Source organism: Centrocercus urophasianus, unplaced genomic scaffold (genome assembly GCF_019232065.1).
Source record: "Centrocercus urophasianus isolate 14NV4802_14NV808 unplaced genomic scaffold, USGS_Curo_1.0 seq_15, whole genome shotgun sequence".
NCBI lineage: Eukaryota > Metazoa > Chordata > Aves > Galliformes > Phasianidae > Centrocercus > Centrocercus urophasianus.
In genome coordinates, this window is record NW_024884697.1 from 31,112,545 (window position 1) to 31,138,086 (window position 25,542).

Here is a 25,542-nt window from a genome sequence, read left to right on the forward strand (position 1 = left end):
ATAATGACTGGGGTGGAGAAGGGGTCCTGGCATACAATGGGGGGTGTTATAGAATCATAGCATAGAGGCATAGAATCATTGATTGAAAAAGACCACTAAGATCATCTAGTAAATTGTCAACCCACCACCATCACACCTACTAACCACGTCCCTACACATTTTTTGAGCACTTCCAGGGACAGTGACCCTACCACTTCCCTGGGCAGCCCATTCCAGTGCCTGGCCACTCTTTCTGAGAAGATTTTTTTCCTAATATACAACCTGAACCATTCTTGGCACAACTGAAGCTCACTAGTGCTCATCCTATCACTGTTACCTGGGAGAAGAGGCTGACCCCCACCTCGCCACAGTCTGCTGGTCATTGTAGAGAGCAATGAGGTCTCCCCTGAGCCTCCTCTTCTCCGACTGAACAATCCCAGTTCCCTCAGCCTATCCCCATAAGACTTGTGCTCCAGACCCTTCACATCTTCACTGCCCTTCTCTGGACACACTCCAGGGTTTCAATGTCTTTCCTGCAGTGAGGAGCACCATGATATCTAGAGGAATTAATTCTATTTCCAGGCACTTGTAAGCAGCATTTCCCTCCGGCCCAGGATTTCTATACAACGTCGTGGTTCTATACGCAAATGAAAAGGAAGGGAGACTCCTTGTTAACGCCGTGTAACAGGGCTGCGTGTCGGTGCTGGTGGCACACCAGCGGGAGGCTGCGGTGTTTGGTGCAAGCAGCATTTCGGGTAGGAGGGGCTGAAGCAAACACGGCCGATTCCCTGGGGATTTTGTAAGCACCTGGGTTGGTCCAAGCAAGTCACCCCGTGCGTTTCAATTGCCAGCAGCGTTCATGCAACAGTACGAGCTGCATCATTATAAGAATTATGGGAATCCAACCATTCATTTGCTAGCAGAGCGCACAGCACTGAATTACGCGTATGCTAATTAAAACATCGAAGAGAAGATCGCAGGCAGCACTTTATTCCAAAACTGCCACCTCCTCTTTCTGACCCATTTTGCAGCACGCCACAGAACACGAAGCGAACGGGGAAGGCCGGAATCCCGCACCGCCCCTCCGGACAGCACCGCTTCGCCGCCGCCCGCACGCCCCGGCCAAAACACGGCCCCGCAGCTCACCGAGTCCCCCAGCACGCATGCGCACGGCTCTGCTGAGAGGAAAGACCTCCCCGCCGCTAGGAGGCGCCGCCTCTCCCTCGGTCCCCTCCCCGCGGTTTGTGGCGTCTCACGTCAGCGTCACTCCCAGCATGCAGCGCGGCCCGCTCCTGCCCCTGCTACCGCTGCCGCCGCTGCTGCCGGGGGGAGAAGATGGCGGAGGGAGGCGCGGCGGATCTGGAGACCCAGCGCACGGACGTGGCCGCGCTGCTCAAAACCGCCCTCCGCAAGGGCGACACCTGGTGAGGCAGGGAGGGAAGGGGGGCTCGGGCTGAGCGACTCGGGCGGCTCCCCCGCCCTCGGCGGGGCTCGCCTGCCGGAGGAACCGACCTCCTTCCCCTCGGCCCTCCTCACTCTCGAGGGCGGCTCGAACCCCGCGTGCGCCGCGGGCCGCCGGGAGCGGGCGGATGACAGAACGGAGTGTGGGGGGTGGGTGGGGGGGTGGAGAGCAGCGCCATTCTTCCTCCTCCCCGCCGCTCAGCCCCTTTCCGGAGGGCTTCGAGCGCTCTGGGCCGCGCCGAGGCGCTCGGTATGGGCAGGCGCCGAGGTCAGCTCGGTGCGAGTCGGCGAGGGAGGAGAGGCCGGGAGCCAACCCGGCGGGGTGCGGGGCGAGATGGCCGCCCCTCACAATGGGGGCCGCGGGGAGAACTGCTGGAGCGGGGCCGCGGGAGGAGGGATCTGCTCGGAAGCGTTCCTTCCACCAGCCGGGCTGCAGGGAGGAAGCGGCGCCGGCGTCACCTTCCAGTCCGCGGCCGGGTTGGGCCTTACGTTGAGACTTCGGCTGCGAACGTGTTAATAGACGACGAAGCAGCCCCCGGAGGTGCGAACAGGCTGTTGTGGTTATCTCCTCCGCAGCCGACGTGTGTTTTCATGGTCCCTGGAAAATATGTCTTAGTGGGCCGTGCGGGTTGTCAGCAGAGTGAGCCACGGTTGGGGGGGAATTAGGTTAAATAAACACTGTCCTTCTAGTGTGTATTTGGTGATCGGGCTGATGTAGGTGTAGTTCTTGGAGGCTGGCTGGCATGTTCTGTGTTTTTTTTGTTGTTGTTGTTTTTGGTTTTTCTTTTAAAGAAGACAAAAAAAAGAGGAACTGCCACTCCTTCCACCACCCAACCTCCTCATCTCTCCCCTTGCGAAGTTGTCACCCAAAGACAAAGGCTGAAACCTTAGCTCAGTGAAAATTAAGTATGAATACACAAAAGTAGAGCTTTCCCACCTCATTTCAGCTGTCATCACTCACTGTTCCAGTTCCATAAAAGACTATATTTAACAGTGTTGATACTGCAGCATGTGTCAGAAGCATACATTCTGATGCATTATTCAAATACTGCTGAGTATACGTTCAGTTTTTGGCATATGAACAGACTGCTCTTAAACTGGAAAAGTATAAGTGACTAGAAAAAGGAAATCGATTCATATGGTACTGTTAAAAACGACTGGCAGTAGTACAAGGCTGCTCAGGCTTGTAGTCTTCTAATGTGGTTTTTTTTTTTTTTTCTTTTATGATTCTGTTGGGTACTTCCTGAGTACTAAAAAAAAAATATCTCAAACGGTTAATGTTATTCAGAATGAAAGTAACTTTATGAGCAGTTTACGTAATGAGTAAATCAGGGCATGCACTGACTGAGCTGTAACTTTTTTTTACTACATAAAATATTTTAACATGGAAAAACCAGTTTAGTGAAATAAGCTTTTCAGTTTTCTCTGAAAATAAGTGTATTTCACTGTGATTATGACACTAATATTAATCAAGCGTTTTAAGGCTGAATGAGCTGTGGCAGAGCCCTATTAACTGTGGCTCATGAACTATTAAATCTAGGAACACAAATGTGTGTATAGGTCTGTTGATAGGATTAATACTTAAAGCTATGTATTTAACTTTAAGGAGTGTGTGTAGTAATTCAGAGACATTTTGGTACTTGCTTTTTGGTCTTTTGGAGCATCAGTAAGGAAGCGTGGTAGTTTACATGCTCTAAGTCATGACTCAGAATTGCAATTCCATTCATTCACTCAGTAGTAAATTTTGGTGAAAAATGCGTGCTGTATCAGCTTGTTCTGTTTGAGCTTCCAAGCTCTGTACTTAAACACAGTGCTTTTAAAATGTCCGGCTTAAACATACAAACTCTCAAGAATTTAGAGCACAGAGAAAATAAGTCGTTTATAAAGCTTCTGGGTTTTCCTCTTCAGGAAAAAGGAAGAGTAGGGCAAAGAGAGGCATGTCGTGTAGTATCTGTAGAGGGCAATGAACTTCTTAGTTCTTCAAGTTTACTGCAGAGAGAAAGAAACTGATTTATGTGCAATATTTCAAAAGTTAGATACTAGGAAAGATTTTGTAGAATACACATTTTCAAATATTCATTTGAACAGGCAACTTAATAAGCTGTAAAGTTTGCTACAGTGGATGTTTTTAAGAATACCTGGGGCATAATATGGATAAAAATATGTTGCCTCGGTGGATGGGCAGGAGCAGTGTCTGTCTTCTGCCTGTTCAGTCCTCAGGGATGGGATTCTGGGCTGATTTGTTCAGGTTACCTTTCCTGCATGCTTTTATGAGCAGTTAATAAAATAAGTGCTTAACTTAGGAGAACCTGCAGGTTATTCCATCTTTCCATTTCTCTTGTTTTTCTTAAAAGATGTATTAACTAAACATCAAATTTAAGCTTTTCCAAGCAAGAAAATCCTTAGCTTATTAATTGCTTTAAATAATTGGGACTACTTTTGTTCATGAATTCAGGACTGAAAACCATGCTCTTATTACACAGAATTTGAATTACATGTAATTCTCTTTTGCAGTATTTTCCGAAGAATGCACAGTTTGTATGTTTCAGAGGGCTATGATTTTGTTCTGAAAGAAAAGAAATGCACAATTCATCTTGTATCTTGCAGTCTTAGGATCTGATATGATTGCTTCTCAGCATTTTGAAATTCTACCATTGAGAAGTGAGAAAAATTTTTAGTATCTGTGAAGATTTTAACCTCTCGGTCAAAAACACTGATTGCTATGACTGCAAATAAACGTGAACTCAATCAGTGTCCTCCTATATCCGCTCTCAGAAAGTGATTGGTGCTCAGAACTGTTGGTATGCATCTCTTTTTTTTTTTTTTTTTTTTTTAATAACCATCAAATAATTTGCGTGGCCAACTGGTCTTAATGTTGTCATTTAATGCCTTTGGAGCTGCAGTGGTATTCTTGAGAACCTTGCCAAGTACTTGTGTTTTTTACTGTGTCACTGGGATACAGTTTTCAGCACTGAAAGCTACTGATACTGGCACAGTTTTTCAGAGAGTTGATGAAGACTCTGCCAGTTCCTAGTTGTGACTTCTTGTGTGAATTTTCTGCCTCCTACTGAGAAATAGTATCTTGTCTTTACCTTTAAAACCACTTTCAGCTCTGCTTTCCCTGCAGTTTCTGTTCTGCTGTGGCTGTCTTAGTCAGCAATGTTGCCTCAGTTACTTAAATAAGATATTACAAATGCTTTCATATTCTTCACTTTCATACCTCCTATGGATATTGGCCCTCCGTGGTCCAAGCTTGAGAGGCCACAGGTGTCACCTGCCAGTAAGTGGTTCACTATGTAATGGGTAACAGTGACTAATAATGACGAACAGCACAATCAGTTCCACCAAATTTCCTCTCTTTTCCCCAGAATTTCCCCTCTGTGCTTCTTTAATGTGTTCTTCACTGTGTTAATTTCTGAGCAGATAGGAACGTAAATGATATTTATATTGCTAAATGCTGTAATCTGGAAAATAATTAGGTTGTTAGAATGGACAAATAAGGATCACAAGTTTATTTGGTGTCCAAGGGAACAAATGTAACCCTTAGATGTTTACCTAGGGAGTACTGTGTAGCAGTACAAAGAAGTGCAGTTGTATAAAACCATTCATGCTGTTCAGTTTTGGCTTGACGTGTCGCAATAGGTGTTCATTTGGAGTGAGCTCAACAACCTCAAATTTTATTAGAGGAGAAGAAACTCTTGCATTACAAAAGAGAGCTTAAGAGCTTTCGTCTGTTTCAATAGTTGAGTGCTGTGCTGACATACACACAGAATGAGAAGACATCTTCTAATATAAGAGATTTGAGGATAGCAGGTAATGACTGGAATTTCTGGCCTTGCTAGCCAACAAATTTTGGTAGTGTTCTTCACCTTTTTTTTTTTTTTTTAGGATAGAGATAAATGTGTAATCTGTTTGTGGTTTTTAAGGCTTGCAAATTATTTGTGTTCTTCCAGATCTGTCTCTGATGCACATCGCTCCTGAAATTCTAGTGATTGCAGAGGGAGTACTGCTGTTATTGTAAAACATAAATTTCTGGGAAGGTGAAGGAAATATGGTGCAGAAAAATCACAGTGAGAAGTATTGGCTGTTTCTCATTTTTAAGGCTCATAGCTGCTGAAGAGAATAGGTAAAATTTTAAGTGGGGTAAAATCCTCCCCAGTGAATGATATGAAAAGTTCAGTCTTCAGGATTTCCTCAAAAAAAAAAAAAAAATTGATAATGGTAAAAACTCATTAGTCTTGATGAACAGGAATATACAGCTCTACTTGAAAACCCTGAAGTGTCCATCACTGATGATGACCTGGACATTGAAATGCTTTTCTATAATAGCCTTTTGTACCAGTGTTTCCCATGTTTGATAATCCATCATTGTGCTGTACATGAATAGAACCTAGATTGAACATTATTGGAAGATCTACTTGATTTCAGTGGCATCATGGTGAGATGTAATGGACCTATATACCTCAGTAACAACTGGAATATCTTCAGCTTACCAGAAATAAGTATGATGGTAAACAAGGAACAAGGTTGTTTTTTATTTCAATATCTTATAGCGGAAGTTTTATGTTAGATTTTTTTTCACTGTATGAAGAAGGATGCAGCATTTATATGGAGATACACAGAGTGTTCCGAGTCCTCTTGGCACATTACTTGCGGTTGAAATAAGTAGGTGCAAATTTCTTCTGTTGATTGATGGGGCAGAGTGAGAGTGTGTTAAAGTAAAAGGTGTGTTGGGGTCAGGCTTCAAAACTGGAAGGCAGACATTGATTTAGGAATTAATATAATTTTTTGATGAGAAGCCTTTAGTTAAATGGAGAATTTATGAATGTATTTAAAGTGCTTGTTTATGTAATGTTCACAAGTAACTTAAAATTAACATAAAAATGCAGTCCATTTGTTATGATTTTCTTAGGGGGTTGGGTCAATACTTAGTATATATGAAGAGCTCCTTAGACTATTGCAGCATGTCTCCTTAGACATATGCAGCATGGAAGTGCTGTAGTGAGAATTGGATTGGCACAATCTAATTAGTAGATGTGGAAGGATCTTAGTGCATTTTCTTCAACAAAGCTTTCATTTCTGAAGAGACTTAAGATTTCGTAAAATTTGGAACTAAATGATATTTTCTTGGGCCCCCGGTACAGAAAGGACATGGAGCTCTTGGAGTGGGTCCAGAGGAGGGCCGCTAAGATGATCAGAAGGCTGGAGGAAGGGTTAAGGGAACTGGGCTTGTTTAAGTTGGAGAAGAGGAGGCTCAGGGGGGATCTCATTGTGGCCTTCCAGTACTTAAAGGGAGCATGTGAACAGGAGGGGGAATGGCTGTTTATGAGGGTGGGTAGTGATAGGACAAAGGGGAATGGTTTTAAACTGAGGCAGGGCAGGTTTAGGTTAGATATTAGGAGCAAGTTTTTCACCCAGAGGATGGTGACGCACTGGAATGGGTTGCCCGAGGAGGCTGTGGATGCCCCATCCCTGGAGGCATTCAAGGCCAGGCTGGATGTGGCTCTGGGCAGCCTGGTCTGCTGGTTGGTGCACATAGCAGGGGGTCGAAACTGGACGATCATTGTGGTCTTTTTCATCCCAGGCCGTTCTGTGATTCTATGGTTTTTTTTCTCTAATTTTTTTGTGGCTTTACCTTTTTGAATAAAACTGTGGTTGGATTTTTCTATAATAAAGTAGAATAATTGCATTATTTAATCTTCTGAAATTCTGAAAGCAATTTAAATTTTAAAATAATCTGTTAATCATGTAGTTGATCAAGCAGTTTTGGCTGGCCTAACTCAAGTAGAAACAAGAGTATAAACTAATTTTTACCTTTATTATTTTCATAGTTGGAATGGTGCAAGAATAAAGATGGGATGCTGTGCCTTTAAGCAGGAGTCCTAATTTGCTTTCAGCAACACAGTTCTACTTTAGATGAAGCAATACTGTAGATAGATTCATGCACAGTGAGGGTGGGAAAAAAATTCTCAGCCATCTCTCTGGACAATTTGCACAATTTTACTGTTGAAAGTATAATAGTTTATGTTCATAAGGTAGGGTGTCCTAAGCAGTACATGGTGCTGAAATGAGTGTGTCTCTGTGAAGTATCCCTGTTGCACATTAAAGGTAACTGTTTTGATTTTGAAAGTAAAACCTTTAAAACCTTCAAATCTACCAGTTAGCATAAGTAAGTTTACATCAAATATTGTTTTATTATTTCAGTATATAACTGAGTAATGCGTTCAGAATGCTTCTGACAAAAGTGGCAAATACTGAGATAGTGTTGTTCAAACATTTTTTCTGTCAAACCGTGTGCAAAGGTAAACAGTGAATCCAGTCATACTTTTGTGATCAGTCACCACTGCTGAAATGCACCACCAGCCACCTCACTCACTGTTTTGTCTCCTTAAGCATTCTGTTACAGGTAATGAATGTCAATAGGTGCCATTTTTTCTTCATGGAGGAGTTTGATGCCACACCTTTGCTTCATATGTGCTTCCATGTCAGACACCATTGTGTCAGAGTGCCCCTCTGCTGCCATCTGTCACACAGCAACAACATGTAATGGGATATTGGTGGGAAGGTTCAGTCTCTAATGCTGTACCAACATCTGCCTCTGACAGCGTGGGCCAACATAGTAAAATAGGAGGCATTGCTTTTGGAGCGGCCCTTGTACAAGTGCTATGGTAGCATCGTTCTTTTGTTCTTGTAAGTTAATGTGTAAAGGCTATGAAGTCATCCCTTTTTACTTGTCTAAGTAAGGGAAACTGCACTTGATCGTTCATAAGGATACAGCCTTTATGGTAATTTTAATCGACTGACCTTTTAAGAACATATGTTTGAATATAACGTATGGCTGTCAGCTGGTAATTTAGCATTTGAATTGGTTATATAGGACTTGGAGAAGTATTTCTTACTTTTACAGCTGTACTAGGAAATGGTACAGAAAGTGTTGAATACTGTGTAGTTTGTAGATGATGCTGTAGGTGCAATAATTGATGAGAATACAAGCAGGAATCAGACTAAGGCCCGTCACAGAGATCAGCAGTCCTTTGTAAATGCAGGAAATAATCAACATTTTGTTTCATGGTAATGGACCCAAAGAGCAAGAACACCGACAGCCTTTTCTTAGTGGTGGTCTGTGGGTGCTAGATGAAGATGAAATAATTGATGTAAACTTCTCCTAGATATAGGTTTAGTCACTTTAATGTCTTCTACTAAAGCAAGTTTAAAATAGTTGTCTTTCACTTTTTCATGTTGGTTTACGTTATTTCTAAGTAAACCTAAATAAAAGACAAGTGAATGTTACCTCTTCATCCTTTGGTGATGGCACTGAATCTGTGCGGTATGAAGACCTGTTGTGTATCAAAGGGACATGGAACCTTTCACCAAAATGTACTGTGCTCCATTTGTCACCATGTGTTGTTTTTCTGTCGTGGTCAGACAAATTTCAGTTTTTCTGAATACTCTAAAGATGTACTGCACGCTTTTGAAACGTTACATGTCTGCAGATGTGATGTAGATCTCAATTATTGCAGCTTCTACACGTTCCGGAGGAGCACAAGTTCTGTCAGAGTCTGTATCAGTGTATCCAACTGTCTCAATGTTTCCATTATTATTGAGGTACTTTCAGAACATCTAACGTCATATTTCAGTGTAATTCTGAGTAAATCACATATGCATGGTTTGCTTACTTTTAGACAAAGTTTTGGGGCTACTTCAGTGTTTGTTTCTCCACTTTCAACTTCTTGGCTCTAGGTGACTTTAACATAATAAAACTTGGTTATGTTGTTTTAATCTAGCTGGGTTTAGGTGAGTGATTTATTTGGAATGCCTGTAAATATCAAACATCTGCTGGTTTAAAGTTAACCTTGGGGTGAGATTGTATTGGTTTAAAGGTTTGCCCCTCAAACCAGCGTGTCTAGAAATCTGTCTCAGCCAGTTCTGTCCATCAATTTCTACCGAAAGTCCTCCAGGGTCATTTAATCTCAGAATAGGTTGGTTAGCTTGTTCATTAGCTTGACTGGTGATGACTATAAGCTAAATTTCTTTCCTGAGTGAAAATCTTGATTCCATGAGGGATAAGTAACAAACGCTACTTTAGAAAATGGTTTTATGCTATGAATATTCCATTGCCTTGAGCTTTTCTGAGTTGTGCTGGGACAGCTTTCTCAGTTGGGCGCAAAGTTCAGGAGACTCCCTTAACATGGTATTGAGGTGGAGCTCTTTCCTGTGTTAGGTGATAGTAACAAAAGTGATACGTTGTACCAAGCTTAACATGCAGATGTTGTATCTCTGTTCTACTCATGCAAGTTACGCTATTTTTGTATCTGGGACAGTACATATTCAGTGAAGCATATCTGGTCTCAAGTGCATGCTGCAAGTTTTTAATAAGTTTCCCTTTAAAGACTGCTGACATTCATTTAAGAAATGAGGTTTTAGCAGATACGGCATTTTAAGAGGAAGAGATATACCTCAAATAAACAAAACTACAAGTCTTTTGTTGGTAAATACTTTTGATTTCTGATGGTTGCTTGCATATGGATATAACATGGATGAAAAGATAAAATAAGTTGCAACACTTGTTAAGGTTTGCCTCGTTTTGTGTAAATGAATCAGCAGTCTGCCTTGTCAATCGTGGCAAGAATGCTGTATTGAACGTGTTCTTAGGATCAGAATATATCATCTAATTTTCCGATTTTTTTTACTCTCTTCCTTAGTGGTAAGGAGTGGATTTTATTAATGTACTTTATGTGCTTTAGCAGATCGATCCGCTAAGCTGCACGACTTATAATTGCATTTCTTTTTTGCAGTATAATCTTTAACATGATAAGCCCATCTTGAGTAAAGATGAGGGAGTTGTATTGCATTTGAACACAAATTTCCATTTTTCTTAATCTTATTGGCAAAATGATATTTTGTCTGACAAGTTCTTGCAAAGGTAGAAGATTACTGTGTTCTATACTAAATCAAAGCAACTCCTTTTACCTGAGTCAGAATGCCACTGAAGTCAAAGTAACCATTGGTGAATAAAATGCCTGAGATTTACATGAAACTTGTATGTACGTACATATGGGCAGTAATTAGCTGTAAGAACTCACAACTGCAGTTTCTGTTAGCATTTTCAGAATGTGTTCCTGTAATTTCTTGTTTAACGTATCTACTAAAACCTGTTTGGTGCAATGCGTGTGTTGTCTCACAGCTGTGGTTAGCTGGTCTACTGAACTTGCTCTTGAAAATATCTGGCTGAGAATAAACTCATTACTTGTTTAAATTAAGAAGTCTTAACTATGCCGGTAGATCCTGTGTTGATGAAAGGCTGCTGTCTCTAAATAGAAATTAAATTAATTACCAGACTTCTTATGTAAGTATCCTACTTACCTTTGTTCACAAAGGGTGTTAAGAGTTGAATATTGCAATACTGAGTACGACAGCACTTTCTGACCTGTGATTTGTGGTCCGTGAATAGTTCACTAGGCTCTGGCAAGACATCTACTGAGCCATATCAAATATATAATAATTTAAATCCAAGTTGAAATATTAGGATATGATATGGTGTGCAAGCAGTATGAAGAACTGGCAGTTGACTGTTTGCTCTTTACTTAGGAGAGTCCTTTTAATAGGATTTTTCTATTTTAAAATCACTACATGAGGTTAGCTATATAGTACTTCATACTACAAACTGTTTTAACCAAAGTGTTAGGCTTTGTCCTTGAGTGCACACAAATTACATGATCTTTTCTTCTTTAATCTTTTCATCGCTCTTCAGTAGAATGCATCTTGCAAGAAATGCATGAAGCCACTTGTTTGTCAGCAGTGATCAGTTTTGCTTGTGCTTTATAAATATTAACTTCTTTTTTAACAGTTGTAGAATCCAATCTTAAGAGTAGTGTTTAGCACCAGTTAAGTTCTTTATTTCATTAATTAATCATTGCTTCTTTGTTCATATGTCCAAAATGCACTAACCAAATACTACTCATTGTGAATGCAAGAAAGGAAGAAAGAAAGAAGATGCAAAGTAATTTGAGTTTCCTATTATTGGCATTCATGCATTCTTCATTTTACTTTTCTACCTCATACTATAGTGGACAGAGTTTGTTCAGATAATCTCAGACTTCAAGTGATATTTTTTAAGATTTGTTTGTCCTGTAGTGGTTTTGTTTTCAGGCAGAAAGCTTGACTCTATTGTTTAGTTCTTATCACACTTACATTCTTGCATGATTTACGGATAGCTTTTCAACTTTTTATGCCAGAGATATTAATCTCTTATCTGTGCATGTAAATACAGGTTTGTAAATTGTAATAGAAGTGATAAAAGTTCTTGTGCTGTTGTGTTAGGAAACAGAAATGTTTTCAGTAAGGAGATCTGTAAAGAGACACTGCAGAGAAAAAACTAGTCAGTAGTGAAATTCATTAATTACATGTGAAAAAATAAAAGTAGATGAAGCATTGAGTTGGTGAATGTTTGAAGTCTACAGCAGTGAATCCCCAGTTGTCTTGCGTCTCAAAATCAAAATTTCCATTACTCACAAAGTTACTGGCATGATTGTCTAGTGCAAAGCATTTGGAAAAGTAATATAGTTCTAAAGGAACCACTGCCAACCTATTGTTTTAATTAATGCCAATGTGATAATTTCCCTTCTCTGTAAAATTATAGCTTTCATTTCTTTAATATCACTGTTTCATTTAAATGTAGATTAAGAAAGTAGAGGCCGCAGAACGGGGTAGGGGACGAGGCTTGGTGGGTTTGGTAGGAGAATGGGTGCCTGAGAGTGACTGTGTTCCTGACCACACACATTTGTGGCTGTGTTTGAATGGTTGTGGACAAACCATGGGCAGAGGAGGACAAAGGTGAGAATGCTGTTGGCCTTTAGCAGTCCTTAGGACTGAAAGCCTTCTGTACAAAGCAAAAGGTGAAGGCATATAACAGTGATCAAATTCAGTATCCCTTTCTCCACTTATTAAAGAGACGTGACTCAAATATAAAAAGCATCTTATAAAAGGAATTGGGATTTGTATAGGCAGAGTGAAAGAACTGGATTTTTGCTAATGTAAGAAGAGCTGCTGCTAGTTGTACTTAAAGTCAGACAAATGCCAGCGATTCAGTAGTATTAACATCAGCTTTATCCTTTACCCTCAGTCTGCAAGTACAGTTATCTTTAATATCAGACTATATTCAGTAATATGAATACTCTGTAGAGTAAAATCTCTCTAACATAATTGTACCAATTCAGTCTTTCATGGTAGGATGTAGTGTCTGTTTTTCTCTTCCAGAAAACAGAAGGTAATACTCATTTGATTGCAGTGGTTAGTTTGGTGAAAACTTGTCTGCAAGGCATCTGATTTTCTTTTTGTAATTTTCAAGTGGACTATCTTTGTGGGTTTCCCTGAATTTTCATATTCATGCGATCTTTTAAATAAATTTGGAAAGCTAAATTGCCTAATGCAAGCTTCTGTCCGCTCTTTTCTTTTCCCTTTTCATTTCTGATAATAGATAAATACCTTCTGCATGAATTTGATAGAGAATCTTTTAGAGAATAAATTACAAGAACCTTCTGAGTCTTTTGACTCCATACCTCCAAAAAAAATTATTGTATTCCTTGTACAAAGCCATATTTGAAGATATCTGCTTGTGGCTATTGATTTTAAGAAAAGGAGCTACTTAAATCTGTATATGTCTTGTATATATCAGTTATCTTAGGTCTGATTTAAATCTAATATAAGTTTTTCCTCCTTATATTGCAGTACTGCATGGGAGGAATTTATGATAGTAAAAATATGTTTGAAAGCTTCTAGTAACAAAAATATCCCATTTTCAGAGCTAATGCAGGAGTTGTTACAGTATTGCTTCACTTCCTGTATCTGTTGCATAATGGCAAACATGGGATTTGGGGGGTTTTGTGTTTTGAAGTTTCTTTGCTTTCATCTGATATTTAAAAAACATAATCACACTTTTTTATTGTTTTATTTTAATATGCTAATAGAAACTTTTGAATTATGTGTGGATAGTTATATTATATGCCAAACACGTTATATACCAAAACTTGTCAGTTTTGGTATATTCTCATTTAATTTTGCAAGTGATCATTAAATCTGGTATGGCATTATTGGAACCTGAAAGGGTAAGTTCAGCAGAAGTCTTAAATGCTAAAAGTAAAACTTTACCATAGAAATGTAAAGCTTTACTTTCCTACTTTAATGTGTTGCAAAATGTTTTACTGTACATGGAGAATCGTGGAATTGGAAGGCACCTTGAACCCCCATGCCGTGGGCAGGGACATGTTCTCTAGACCAGGTTGCTCGAAGCCCCATCCAACCTGGCCTTGATCACCTCCAGGGATAGGACATCCACACTTCTCTGGGCAGTCTGACCCATTCCAGTGCCTCACCATTCTCATAGAGAAATGTCTAAATCTAATTTCTTTTAATTTTAAACCACTACTCTTTGTCCTACTGCTTCTTTTCCTGAGAGTCCCTCCTCAGTTTTCCTCTAGACTCCATGTAGGTACTGAAAGGCTCTCTCCCTAGAGCCTTCTCTTCTCCAAGCTGAATAACTCCAGCTCCCTCAATCTTTCTTCATAACAGAGGTGATCCACCCCTATGAACATCCTCATGGCTTCCCTCTGGGCTCACTCCAGCAGCTCCTTGTCCTTCTTGTGCTGAGAACCGCACAGCTGGACATGATACTCCAAATGGGACCTCGCAAGGGCAGAGCAGAGGCAGACAATCCCCTTCCCCGCCCTGCTGGCCTCTTCTGTTTTGGTGCAGCCCAGAAATTGGCCTTCTGGCTCATGTCAAGTTTTTGATCCACTAGAACCCCCAAGTCTTCTCAGCAGGGCTGCTTAATCCGCTCATCACCCAGCCGGTGTTTTTGGAAGCTCACTGTTTTGTTAGCTAGTTCTAATTGCTTTGCTGAACAGCATGAACAACTGAACACAGTCAAGCAGTCAAAGTGTTCTAACAGAATGATTTTGATTTTTGAATTGTGACACTCTTGGAACTGGAGCTAACTCAGATTTGTTGTAGATAAATTTTACTTCAGCATTTATAACATTTCAATCTATGCATTTGTTTTTGTATAAGGCTATATTTTTCTTTTTACTTGCTATCTTCAGTGTAGCTTTGTATTATCTTGTTTCTTTTTGCATTTTAAGTGTATTGTATGCAAAACATGTCAAGGGAATTCTGCCCCAAAAGTGAACTATCTGATGCTGGGCAGCCTCCTTTTGGATTACTTACTAAAATCACAGTGAAAAATATCTCGTCATGCTGGAGCAGGGCTTCAGCCATGCTGATTCATGACCAGTTTAATAGCATGCAGGGTGTACAAAACAGCTCATTAGGTCACTGTCTGTTTCTGAGCTTGGTAAGAGTAGGAAGGGACATTATTGCAACAAAGTAAAGTTCTTTTTGTATATATATCCCTAATATTTGAAACTAAGCTTTTTTTTTTTTTTTTTTTTTTTTGCTTGTGTTTTTTTTAATTGTGGTTCAAAAAGTAGTTTGAGATTTTTGTCATACTGCTTTGCTAAATGTTTAAAATTACAGAAAGAAATCATGGTTTGCAAGTAGGAGGAGTGCTCAGCAACTTCAGAAGAGATAGCAAGTCATAGTCAGGATGACATCTGAATAGTAGTAACAGGCTGTGCTGGGAGAACAGCAACAAGACTGACTGTGAAGTGGTAGAGGTACCTGGTACAGAGTATGGCTGGCATTGTGAGACTAAGGGAGAAATTTGGTCTTTAAGCAAGTTCTTCTACTGTTAGTCTTGTTTCTGTGACAGGTGAGACACATCTCACCCTCAGCTATTTATTTTGTTTTTGCATATGGTAGTTACAAACTAGGGCTATGGTTCCTAATTATTCCTAATGCTAGGAGTCATTTGTTCACAGACTTATTATTACTGTTGATGTAATAGTATTTTGAATCGAGACTGTTTACTGTGTGAGTTAGGATGCTGTTGTCACAGATGTTGTGAAGTTGCCCTTGAGACCTTGATGTTTGATGTTTAGAAGGAATAAAGGAGAAGTAACCCTCCAAAACCTTGTGGTTTTGGATCTCATATACTGCTCTCCAATGCCTTCTTACTTTCCAAAGGATTTCTCTCTATAAATTCATGTGCTTAAGGAGTACATTTTGTAGAGACTGAAAAGCTGGGACTTCCTGAGAAGCGAATCTGATAAGCTGAGTACAAAGGATTGCTCTTTGAAGTAGTAATTTGTCCTCTGTCTAAGGTTCACCAGCAGTGCTGTTGGAGGCTGTCTTCGGGTTTGATCTGAGTGTGTAAGGGAGAAAAGCTAGACTTATTTCTTCAAGTCAAGACTTAATTTAGGTTTGCTAATTCTTACTGTAATTACAGATTTAAGGTTCAGTTAATGTATTTCTTTAAAACCTTTACAATAATATGTGTACCTACTCAAGCAATGTTTTTGTTCATAACCAACTTCTTTCATCAGAAGAGCTGTGTGTATTGATTTAGTGCTGAGTTCTTCCATGGTACTTGTGAGTAACTCCAGCAGGATGAATGCTTAATAAAGCTGTGTGTATTAGCAGAGTGGAACTTGAGTCACCAGGAAGAGTTTTGAAATATCTTGAAACTTCAGTGGGATATTATTTATATGCTGCAAATAGGAGCTCAGTAGTTCCATATTGGACTTTTCAGGAGAAAACAGTGGAGATTACCTGTGATCTTTATTTTGTTGTACCCTTTCATCCTGATAACTGTATTATAGCATGTAGTAGGTTAGTAGCAGAAGAGTTGTATAGAGAACAAATGAGAAGCTGGCTACTTCTAGAAAGAGGAAATAACAGAAGTGGAGTCATCAGGAAAAGAAATCAGGATCTCTGAACAAATTTGGTGTCTTAAATTTTGGATGAAAAGATGTAGATATCACTGGACTGGCAGTAGTTTAACCGGGGAACTGTACTGCAAAGCTGAGTTTATAGATATTCTGTAAATGGAAGTGTGAAGCTGCCAGTTTTATGTAGCAGGAACATCCAGTACTGCCCCAAAAGCAGTACAGCTCCTGTATGTGTTGGTGTTGACTCAAAGGACGAAAACACTTAGACACTCAGGTTCTTGACAGGGCATCAGAGTTCCAGAGTTTTTGAGCATGCATGTAAATGTTATAAATAAAACTACAGCGGAAAAAATACTTCAGTGAGGTTTCTCTCTCATTTGTTAAAGGGCTCATTTCAAAGGTATAGTTTGAATCTTTTGAGTTCACAAACTGAGAACGGGAATTAAACCTGATGATTTTTCATGCTAAGTAGGAAAATGTCTTTGAAACTTGCTATTCTTCAACTTCTGGTGTGCTGTATTGACAGGCTACTGACAAGAATTGTCTCACTAAAATCAAAATATACTTTGTAACTTATTTTCTCAATTACATTAAAATACTGCAACTTTTCCAATAATGAAATTATTTGTTTTTTTCCATTTAAGGTATCTTGTGGATAGTCGTTGGTTCAAACAGTGGAAAAAATACGTTGGTTTCGACAGCTGGGACAAATATCAAATGGGAGATCAGAATGTGTACCCTGGTCCTATTGATAATTCTGGACTTCTCAAAGGTAACTGCTTCTGACTGTATAGTAAGCAAATAATACTCAAATTGTCAGGTTGTTCATCTTTCGTAGTTGAAATGCAGTTCATCATTTATGAAGGTAAGTAGGTTGCTGTTTTCGGGCGGTGACAAAGGAATTGGATCAGCTTTCTCTAGTGAAATACAAATTTAGAAACAAAATTACTGTAACACCTTTGCAGTGGTAACAAATATTTAATAATGTGCAAATTCATATTTTATTATGATAGCTTGGAAATACGTTGGTGGATGAAATTTGGTCAAGCTGACAAATAGCCAGCCTTAGTTAACCAAGATTATTCTAGTTTAAATTGGTTGGGATTAGATAACATTCTTAAATTGAAATCTAAAATTTCTTTTTTTGTAAATAATTCTGGAACAATGCAGGACAATGTATGATTTAGTGGCAATATGAAGTATTCTGAAATGATAGAAGGCATTTTCCTAATGCTTTATAGTGTTTTAAGTGTGGTTAAACTCTGTCTGTGTTTTAATTACAAAGTTCTGTCTGAATTTTGCTATACTGTATTTGGATTAGTAGACACAGCTCTCAAAATACTTTCCCAGATACATATTTTTTAAATAATCCTTAGGTTAAATTTTAGATTTAATGTTCAGTATTAAACTACCATTAAAACTATAATTACTTTTACATAACATGCAAAATCTAGTGGATAAAAAATTGAACATAATTGGTCATCATCTTTGTAGGCACCGAAAATATAGTAGTACTGTGTAATTTATGTATAGCAGTGCAGGTGTTTTTATAGTTTCATCAGGTTTGCAGTGAGCTGTGACTTCCAAACTTTGCAACTGTAATTCACTTCTTACTATTTCAAATGTTATTATTGTCTTTTTTATACAATAGGCTTGCTGTGTTGCACTAGTTGTCACTGAGTGCATGTTTCTGACAGTAGAATCAGTGCCTTTGAGAAGATGTTGCACTGTCATACATATCTATATGCTCTCTTCTACCCACAAACTTTACTCCACATGGATGACATTTTGTTTTCTAAGATGTGAGAATCTAAATCTTCTGTACATTCTTGTAGTAAATCTTGTGGCGAGGCAGGCATGTTCAGATGACATTCTCAGTTGAAATCAGATATAGCAACATCCTTTTTATCCTCGGAGAGGCAGCAACAGCTTATTCTTTCTTCTGTGTCAAACCACATTCAAAAAAAAGCACTATTTCCAGATGCACAACAGCACTGTGCTGGATTATTGATAATTTTCTTAATCTGTACATGTGTTCAGATGGTTTAAATTTCCTATAAATACGAAGTCTGTGTTAGGGTTAGCCGTGTAAATCCAAAATCATGTTAACCATTTTGATAAAAGTTCATGAAAAACTTTTTTCTTAGTATTATTTTGATGCTCTCACACACTTTTATGAACTTCACTGTTTGGTTATGTATGGTTCTAGAACAGTGGCTCTGTATTGTCAGCACAACAATATTATTTCTATTATTTGCTTATAATTTGCTTATAATTATTTGCTTATATATTTTCTATTATTTGCTCTATAATTTGAATTATTATTTCTAGCATTTGCTAGCTTGAGCAGAGTAGTAGAGTGGGAAGTAAATAATAGATTTATTGACATTGCAACATAGGAGTCAATTTTTATGTAACCCGATTTCAATAGATTAAACAGTATCAGACAACTTTCTGTTTGTAGTAGGTCTTCCATCTTTGCCATCACTAAGGATGGAAGAAGATTGAATAAAAAGCAGCTGAAATCATACGCTGCTGTTGAGAATTTAAGATCCTGAAGAGTTTTGAAGTAATTAGGAGCAAACCAGTTAAGCTAAGAGAATTTTTGAAGCTTGTGATTTTTCTTGCTAAAATTGCAACAAGTACTTTGGCTGGACTTCATTCTCCCCTCTTCTAAAATATTAATTCTAAGAACAACCTGGCTGCATTTTAGAGGGTGTTGTTGCTCTGTTCTCTTTGTTTAGCTCTTCCTACTAGATCATTTGTGATTTTTATTGGAGAAAAATGTATGCAAACCATATTACAGCCTCTGCTACAACAAGTCATCTCTTTTCTGGATAGATTATATTTTATCAAAACTGTTTGCTTTTGTCATCTCTGAATTGGTAGCAACAAATAACGCACATATTCACAGTTCTTCGTTCACACGTGAAGGCATTTAGATAGAGGGAGAAGAGGTAGTTGACACCAGTGAACAGCTAACAGGAGTAAAGGATCACTTTGCATCCTTTTCCCATGTCTTCACCATTCTGGTGATTAAAGCAAAAAAGCACTGCATTTTCTATCAATCTCTCCTTATCAGAACTGAAGATACAGTAAATATTGAAAAGGAGGGAGATTCTGAAAGTCTTGGTAAGCTGGAATCTTCTTTATTCCTCCCACGTGGAAGAGAACACATCTCTTAAACATCTCTTATATGTTCTTAATGTGTTGATTTCCTGTGGAAAAGGGGAATATGTTAGAACATACTTTATTAAATATTTACACACAAAAATAGTTAATATTGAAGGACCAATCAGATGAGGTGCAAAGGAAGTTCTTAGCGCTTTTTATGTGTATGATACTGAGAGCTGTATCCTTTTCCTTGCAGGAAATATTTTTCTTAGAAATATTACTTACAAAAACTTTCCAAGAGAAAGCATTTTGATGTTATTTTGCCTTTCTTTTATTCTCAGTTTTAATTGTGTATTTTCAATAGCTTATTCAGATAGGATGATGAAAGTGTGTAAGCTGTATACTTCTTACAGTCCATTCTTGATACATATCTTCATACATAACTAAGCTTGTTATCCTGCATTGTCCTTTGGAGTTCCATGTGTGGGTCTCTCTGTTTGATCTTTCCCTGTATTGGGAATTGTTTGCTGCCCTGTAGCTGTGTACTTCCAACTGGAAAGAAAGCTGCTGTAGTTGTCTGAGGCTTGCAGTGGTTCAGATCTGAAATTACTTCTTGCACATACAGGATAGCTGCTGTGTTACTACTGATAAAAATCGAATGTGAGCTAAAAGCAGGCTTCTTTATGTAGGAGGTAGCCAAGCTGTATTTCTTTCAAGTGCTGCCTCTTTGTCCCTGTGAAGAATTTGACAGGGACTGTATTTCCAGAGTACATCGGATTCTGTGAGTAGGAGAATTGTACCATGCTGTTTTCCCAATTTATCATTGAGTGAATGATTTTGAAGTTTGTCTTGATCAACTATAGCTACCCATTCCTTCCTTTTTAGTCAAGGATGTGGCAGTAGTGTGAAAAGAAAATATTTATAGTGATTTGAGTGCAAAGTGAGTGGGAAAACAGATCCTGTGAAAGCTGTGCATGATAACAAGGTAGGTGCTCATGGTTGGATGTGGTGTTTTCATCAGGGTTCACAAGAGTAGGAATTCTATTGTAATGATTACAACTTGCCTAGTTTTTAAATAATTTTGCTTTGGACTCAAAATATTGTTTGCTATTTACATGAAAAATGTTTCTTTAAAAGGTCAGCTAACAGAACTACTATATTGAAGTAAAAATATTGTTCTCTTACAGATGGTGATTCCCAGTCTCTCAAAGAACATCTCATTGATGAGCTGGACTACATCCTGTTGCCAACTGAAGGTTGGAATAGGCTAGTTAGCTGGTACACGCTAATGGAAGGTCAAGAACCAATAGCACGCAAGGTACTCTTAAATTTCCCTCTGGGATGAATGTGATTCAAATACAGTCCTGCAAATACGTAGGAGTTCCACAGAAGTTCGTTAGAAATTGATTTTATTAGAAAGTTTTAAGTGTTGGTCCATTGTGACTTCATATACAAATTCTACTTTGGTTGCCTAGTTTTTATTCAGATTTAGAGACTCAAGTTTTGAAAACTGAGAAACAATGTAATCGTTCAGTTCTGGAGATAAGCCCTCTAGTTTTTACGGAAGATCTTACTTTATAAGCTTTCAACTCTATTGATGTAAATGATTTTGAAATTAAATATAAAATCTAAAAAATACACTGACTGTATCAGTGAAAAATCCAGTTCTAATAGTGTTGATGCTTGTGAAGTAATTTGATAGTTCCTTTCCTGATGATCATAATCTCTGAGCAGTCACTTGTTGGGTAGTATTTTTTCTTCAAGCCAAAAAAACTTACCTGAACATAAATAGTCCCTGGTACAGCAGATACTGTGACCCTCCATCACACATAATCAAACTCATAAAAATTAACATATTTGTTAATCTGTTTGCTCCAGAACATACCATCCTTATTGTTAAGGCGATACAATATTTTACCAGTTTATTGATGAGATAATAATTTTGTTTGATTTGTTTCTTGGGATTTTCAGAATAGTGATCGGAGTTGCATCTGTAGTGTAATAAATTACTAAGTTTTAAAATACATTTAGACGTATTTATAAGAGTGGTCAGGCACAGGAATGGGCTGCCCAGGGAGGTGGTGGAGTCACCAACCCTGGAGGTGTTCAAGGGATGCTTGGGCGTTGTGTTGAGGGACATGGTTTGGTGAGAGCTGTTGGTGATAGGTGGATGGTTGGATGATCTTGCAGGTCTTTTCCATCCTTGGTGATTCCGTGATTCTGTGATATTTGTCATTTCTAAATTGATCGTTAGGACATATTTTTTTTCTATAACACAGCTCTTTATTTTAATTCCTTAAATGTTAAAAGAAACTATTCTAATTGGAATGTGGTTTTTGGCATAATGCAGTTTTTTTTCCTCCTGTGACATCAGTAGTCTGAGTACATGCTGACCACTTAATTGAAGAGCCAGATTAAGCTACGGAATGAATTTTATGTCTTCAATGTCCATTTGGTCAGCAAGGGAAGTTTGTTTTAACATTCCCACTGCTACTTTAAGAGGTGTTCTATTTTACAGAGACACAGCTGGTATGTCTTGCTTATCTAGTCCTGTGAAAGCTGAAATCTTTTGTAATGTCTTTTCTTTAATGATATATATAATCAACTTGTTACTGTTGTTCCTGAGGATACGTTTCAGTAAAATAAATACTCTTCCATCATCCTGATAGAGCTTCTGTAATTTTTTGGCCTTTAAAAGGAAATAGAAGGGGAGAGAAAGTAATGAAAGTAGCTTGCCTTGTATTTGGAAGAGACTGACTGGAAAAATAAGTGCAGTGTAATGAGTGGTCGGGTAAACTGGCATAGATTAATTACCTTCTGCCAATATAAGCAGTAATTGTCATCTGAGATACCAGTTCAGGTGAATGAGTTTTTCATTGTGTTGCTTTTCCCATTTTGTTCATGAGTCTTTCTCCTCTCTATATTAATGTGTTAATTGTTTTTGTTTTTGCATACTAGTGGTTTGATGCTTTTCTTTGATTTTTGAGAGTGGGGAGGAGGACGAAGAGGGGTGTTTTTTCAGATGTGAATCTAAGTTTATATATTTAATATATATTTAAATTGATTTACTGTTGTACTTGTTCTGAGTCAAATGACATTATGAATTTGTTGTAGCATACAGTAATACAACTACTACATTCTCTTTTTTTTTCTCAGAAATGTCTTACCCACACTGCTCAGTTCTGTTTACTATGACTATTTTGTTGTTACTCTAGCAGCTGAAAATCCTAATAAGCTGCTTAAGTAAAGACATTTTTATTTAAATGTCATGGCTGGAAGTCGTAACTCTGGCAAACCATTGCACTACAGTGGAATTCTTAACTCATTTTTTGTTCCTATGGCACATGCATGCAAGTTATATTTGTACAGTAGATAGCAGATCTCTCCTAGTGAGTAGCTGATGGCTTTTTTTTTTTAACCATATTTGTCAGATGTATCACATATCAGGGTGATGGTTATTTTGGGAACAGTCTACATGACTAAGTACTGCAGTTACACTTTGGAAGATCAAAGGGAAAAAACATTTAAGAGGTGACCCTGATTATTTTTTTTTTTTTTACATTTTTACTTTAAAAAAAAAAAAATCCTGTATTTTACTAATTTGTAATAGGAGTTACAAAAGTGAATCTATAATAAACAATTGTAATGACTAGCTGGAATTTCAAATGAATGTATTAATTACCAGAGCATAGCTGGAAGATTTGTGGGTCTACTTTAAATATAAGATCTGTTTAAAAATCACGTGTGAAATTTAGAATTTAGTAGTGTGTATTGTGTTTTCAATAAGTATTTTTTAGCTGTGAAACCTAGTCCTTCATGTTTTGAAGAGACAGCATACATTGAATGTGTCCTGAGATGATTTATTTTTTTTTAAATAACTTTTGATGCTTTTAACCTTCTGTTTAAGCATCTTATCTTGGAATTAAGCATCCCTGTTTGTGATTTGCACTGTACTTACAGCTTTGAAAGTCGTGGTATTAATTAATAAGGTATAATCTTGTGAGGAAAATTTCTACTTTTTTAAAAGGTAGGTTTCTAAAAAGTTATAGGAGAATTTTAGTCTCAATTTTTGGCATTTATTAAATGTCCTGTTTTCTTTGAACGTCAGTTTCTTGAAAAAGTCTCAAAACTTCTGAACTGTGTGTGCATAAATGTACTTGGATTAATACTTGATGTCAATCTGTTTTTCAGGTTGTTGAACAGGGTATGTTTGTAAAGCACTGCAAAGTAGAAGTGTATCTGACAGAATTAAAGCTTTGTGAAAATGGAAATATGAACAATGTTGTCACACGAAGATTTAGTAAAGCTGATACAATAGGTATGTAGAAGCATTCTGAACTGTGTGTTTGTTACTTGTTTAAATTGTATTTAGTAGTGAATTCTGAATAAATCTATGTAAAATGATAAATGAGCATTATAATGTTTACAAAGGATGGGACTAGTCTTGCTTGAATTGAAATTAGAAATTGAGCAATTTAGAATATTTAGGGTTATCAGTAAATTAAAAAAGAAACTTTTTATTTTATTATCTAAGTATCTGGGTTATTTTGTTATTTCTATAGATTTGCACTTTCCAGAAAGTGAACAGCATGACAGTGTTTTTTAGTATCTTTATTAGATGCCATACTGCTTTTCATGGCTTTTGTTGTGTAAGAAATACCATTTTTTTCATGTCCTTCCATTGATGTCTTTTTTTCATTCAATTTTAAGTTAATACATAAAAGGGTATATTACACAGCACAAGAACAAATTCGATTTATGAATTAATACCTAAAGCTGATGTACAAAGGTAACTGTTGGGCTGTGAGTTGGCAGGCCAGGCACATTCTCTAAAGTAACTGAATCCTCTATTATATTCAGATCTTGCAGTTATTCATAGTTATTTTGCCTGTTCTTTAAACATAATGTCATTTTTGTCCCTGAATATAACAAAACATGCACAGGATATTATTGATCACATATTCCAGGTTTTTGGTGTATTTGTACATGTGTAGCTGGGGTAGGATTCTTACAGTGAGTTGTATTTCTGCAATTAGAATTGTGGTTTAGACAAAGGACAAAGTCGAGTCCAACCATTACCTTGCATTGCTTGACAGCAGGGCTGGTTTTTTCAGATTTTACTTGCAGTGACTTATAGTTAGTATTTTGCAGAATGCATATCATAAAAACAGAATAATTTTCCCTTGTTAGATTTTAATCTTAAAGATAAATGGATAATCAGCTGCTTGTAATGGAATAAAAACCACCTAGGAGTTGTGAAATATGTCCTTGAAACAAGCCTTCAATGTTGTGTGTTAACTGCCCTTCTTGGGACCTGTACTAACTTGGCAAGGTGTACCTCTTTACTCACTAAGCAAAACTAGTAGCTTTGATAAACCAATTTAATGTTATTCAAAATTATATATACCAAATTCAAGCTACTTTTTAGCCATATTGAATTAAGCCATATCATTGGAATTATAGTTTATATTTAAATTTCTGTTTTTTCTTTCTCTAATCAGATGCAGAATGAATGTTACTTGGATATACATTCATTTTTATTCTTAGCGTAGAAATAATGATAATTATGAGAACGTTCTCGTGAAAGGTAATAAGAAGCAGACTCACTGGCAACCCCATTCTGGACACTGGCCTTAATTGTTTTTCTGAGGTGTGGACAAGATTCTCTTGGAAGCCTTGAAAATATGTTCTTTCTGAAGCTAAATCTTCTTATGCAGAACAGCAAACTGTGCCGTCATAGCCAGGACATCCAAAAGAGTTTATGTGTCAGAAAAAGAGCTGGAAAAGTAGATACCTTTTTTGAGTGAAAGAATAATTGATTCCTGGAATTTTTCTCTTACCGTCCCTTTAGTATAAATTCCACTGAGGTGAATGGACGTAACATACTTAGATCCATTCAAGAAGTTTTAATGTATCTACCCTTTATCATTACTTACAGTATTTGTTACCCTCAGGAGGTCAGGTCAGACCTTCCTTAATTTAAATATACAGAGGAGGTTTTGGAGAAAAATAAATAAGCGTAATCTAATATTCACTAGCCAGTCTTCAAATGTGTGTTATTCCTGAAATTCTTTTGCTTTTCTGCACAAGTAGAAACTAGCATAAGTTAGTTTGAGGTAGAGAAAAGAAATAATTATAGAGGATAGACCTGATAATGACAGAATACACAATATGCCTCAGACTGTGCATGTTTAAATACATTGTG

At 37.9% G+C, this 25,542-nt stretch overlaps 1 protein-coding gene across 1 annotated transcript in view; it reads left to right on the forward strand.

The window, feature by feature from the left end:
* The first annotated feature begins 1,287 nt into the window (after positions 1-1,287).
* USP15 (ubiquitin specific peptidase 15) overlaps positions 1,288-25,542 on the forward strand; it is a 63,841-nt gene continuing 39,586 nt past the window's right edge. Inside the window, exons 1-4 of the mRNA XM_042815731.1 lie at positions 1,288-1,403; positions 16,868-16,995; positions 20,525-20,655; positions 23,529-23,655. Of these exons, the coding sequence (XP_042671665.1) occupies positions 1,315-1,403; positions 16,868-16,995; positions 20,525-20,655; positions 23,529-23,655 (475 nt within the window). The 5' untranslated portion in view covers positions 1,288-1,314. The remainder of the gene's footprint in view (positions 1,404-16,867; positions 16,996-20,524; positions 20,656-23,528; positions 23,656-25,542) is intronic.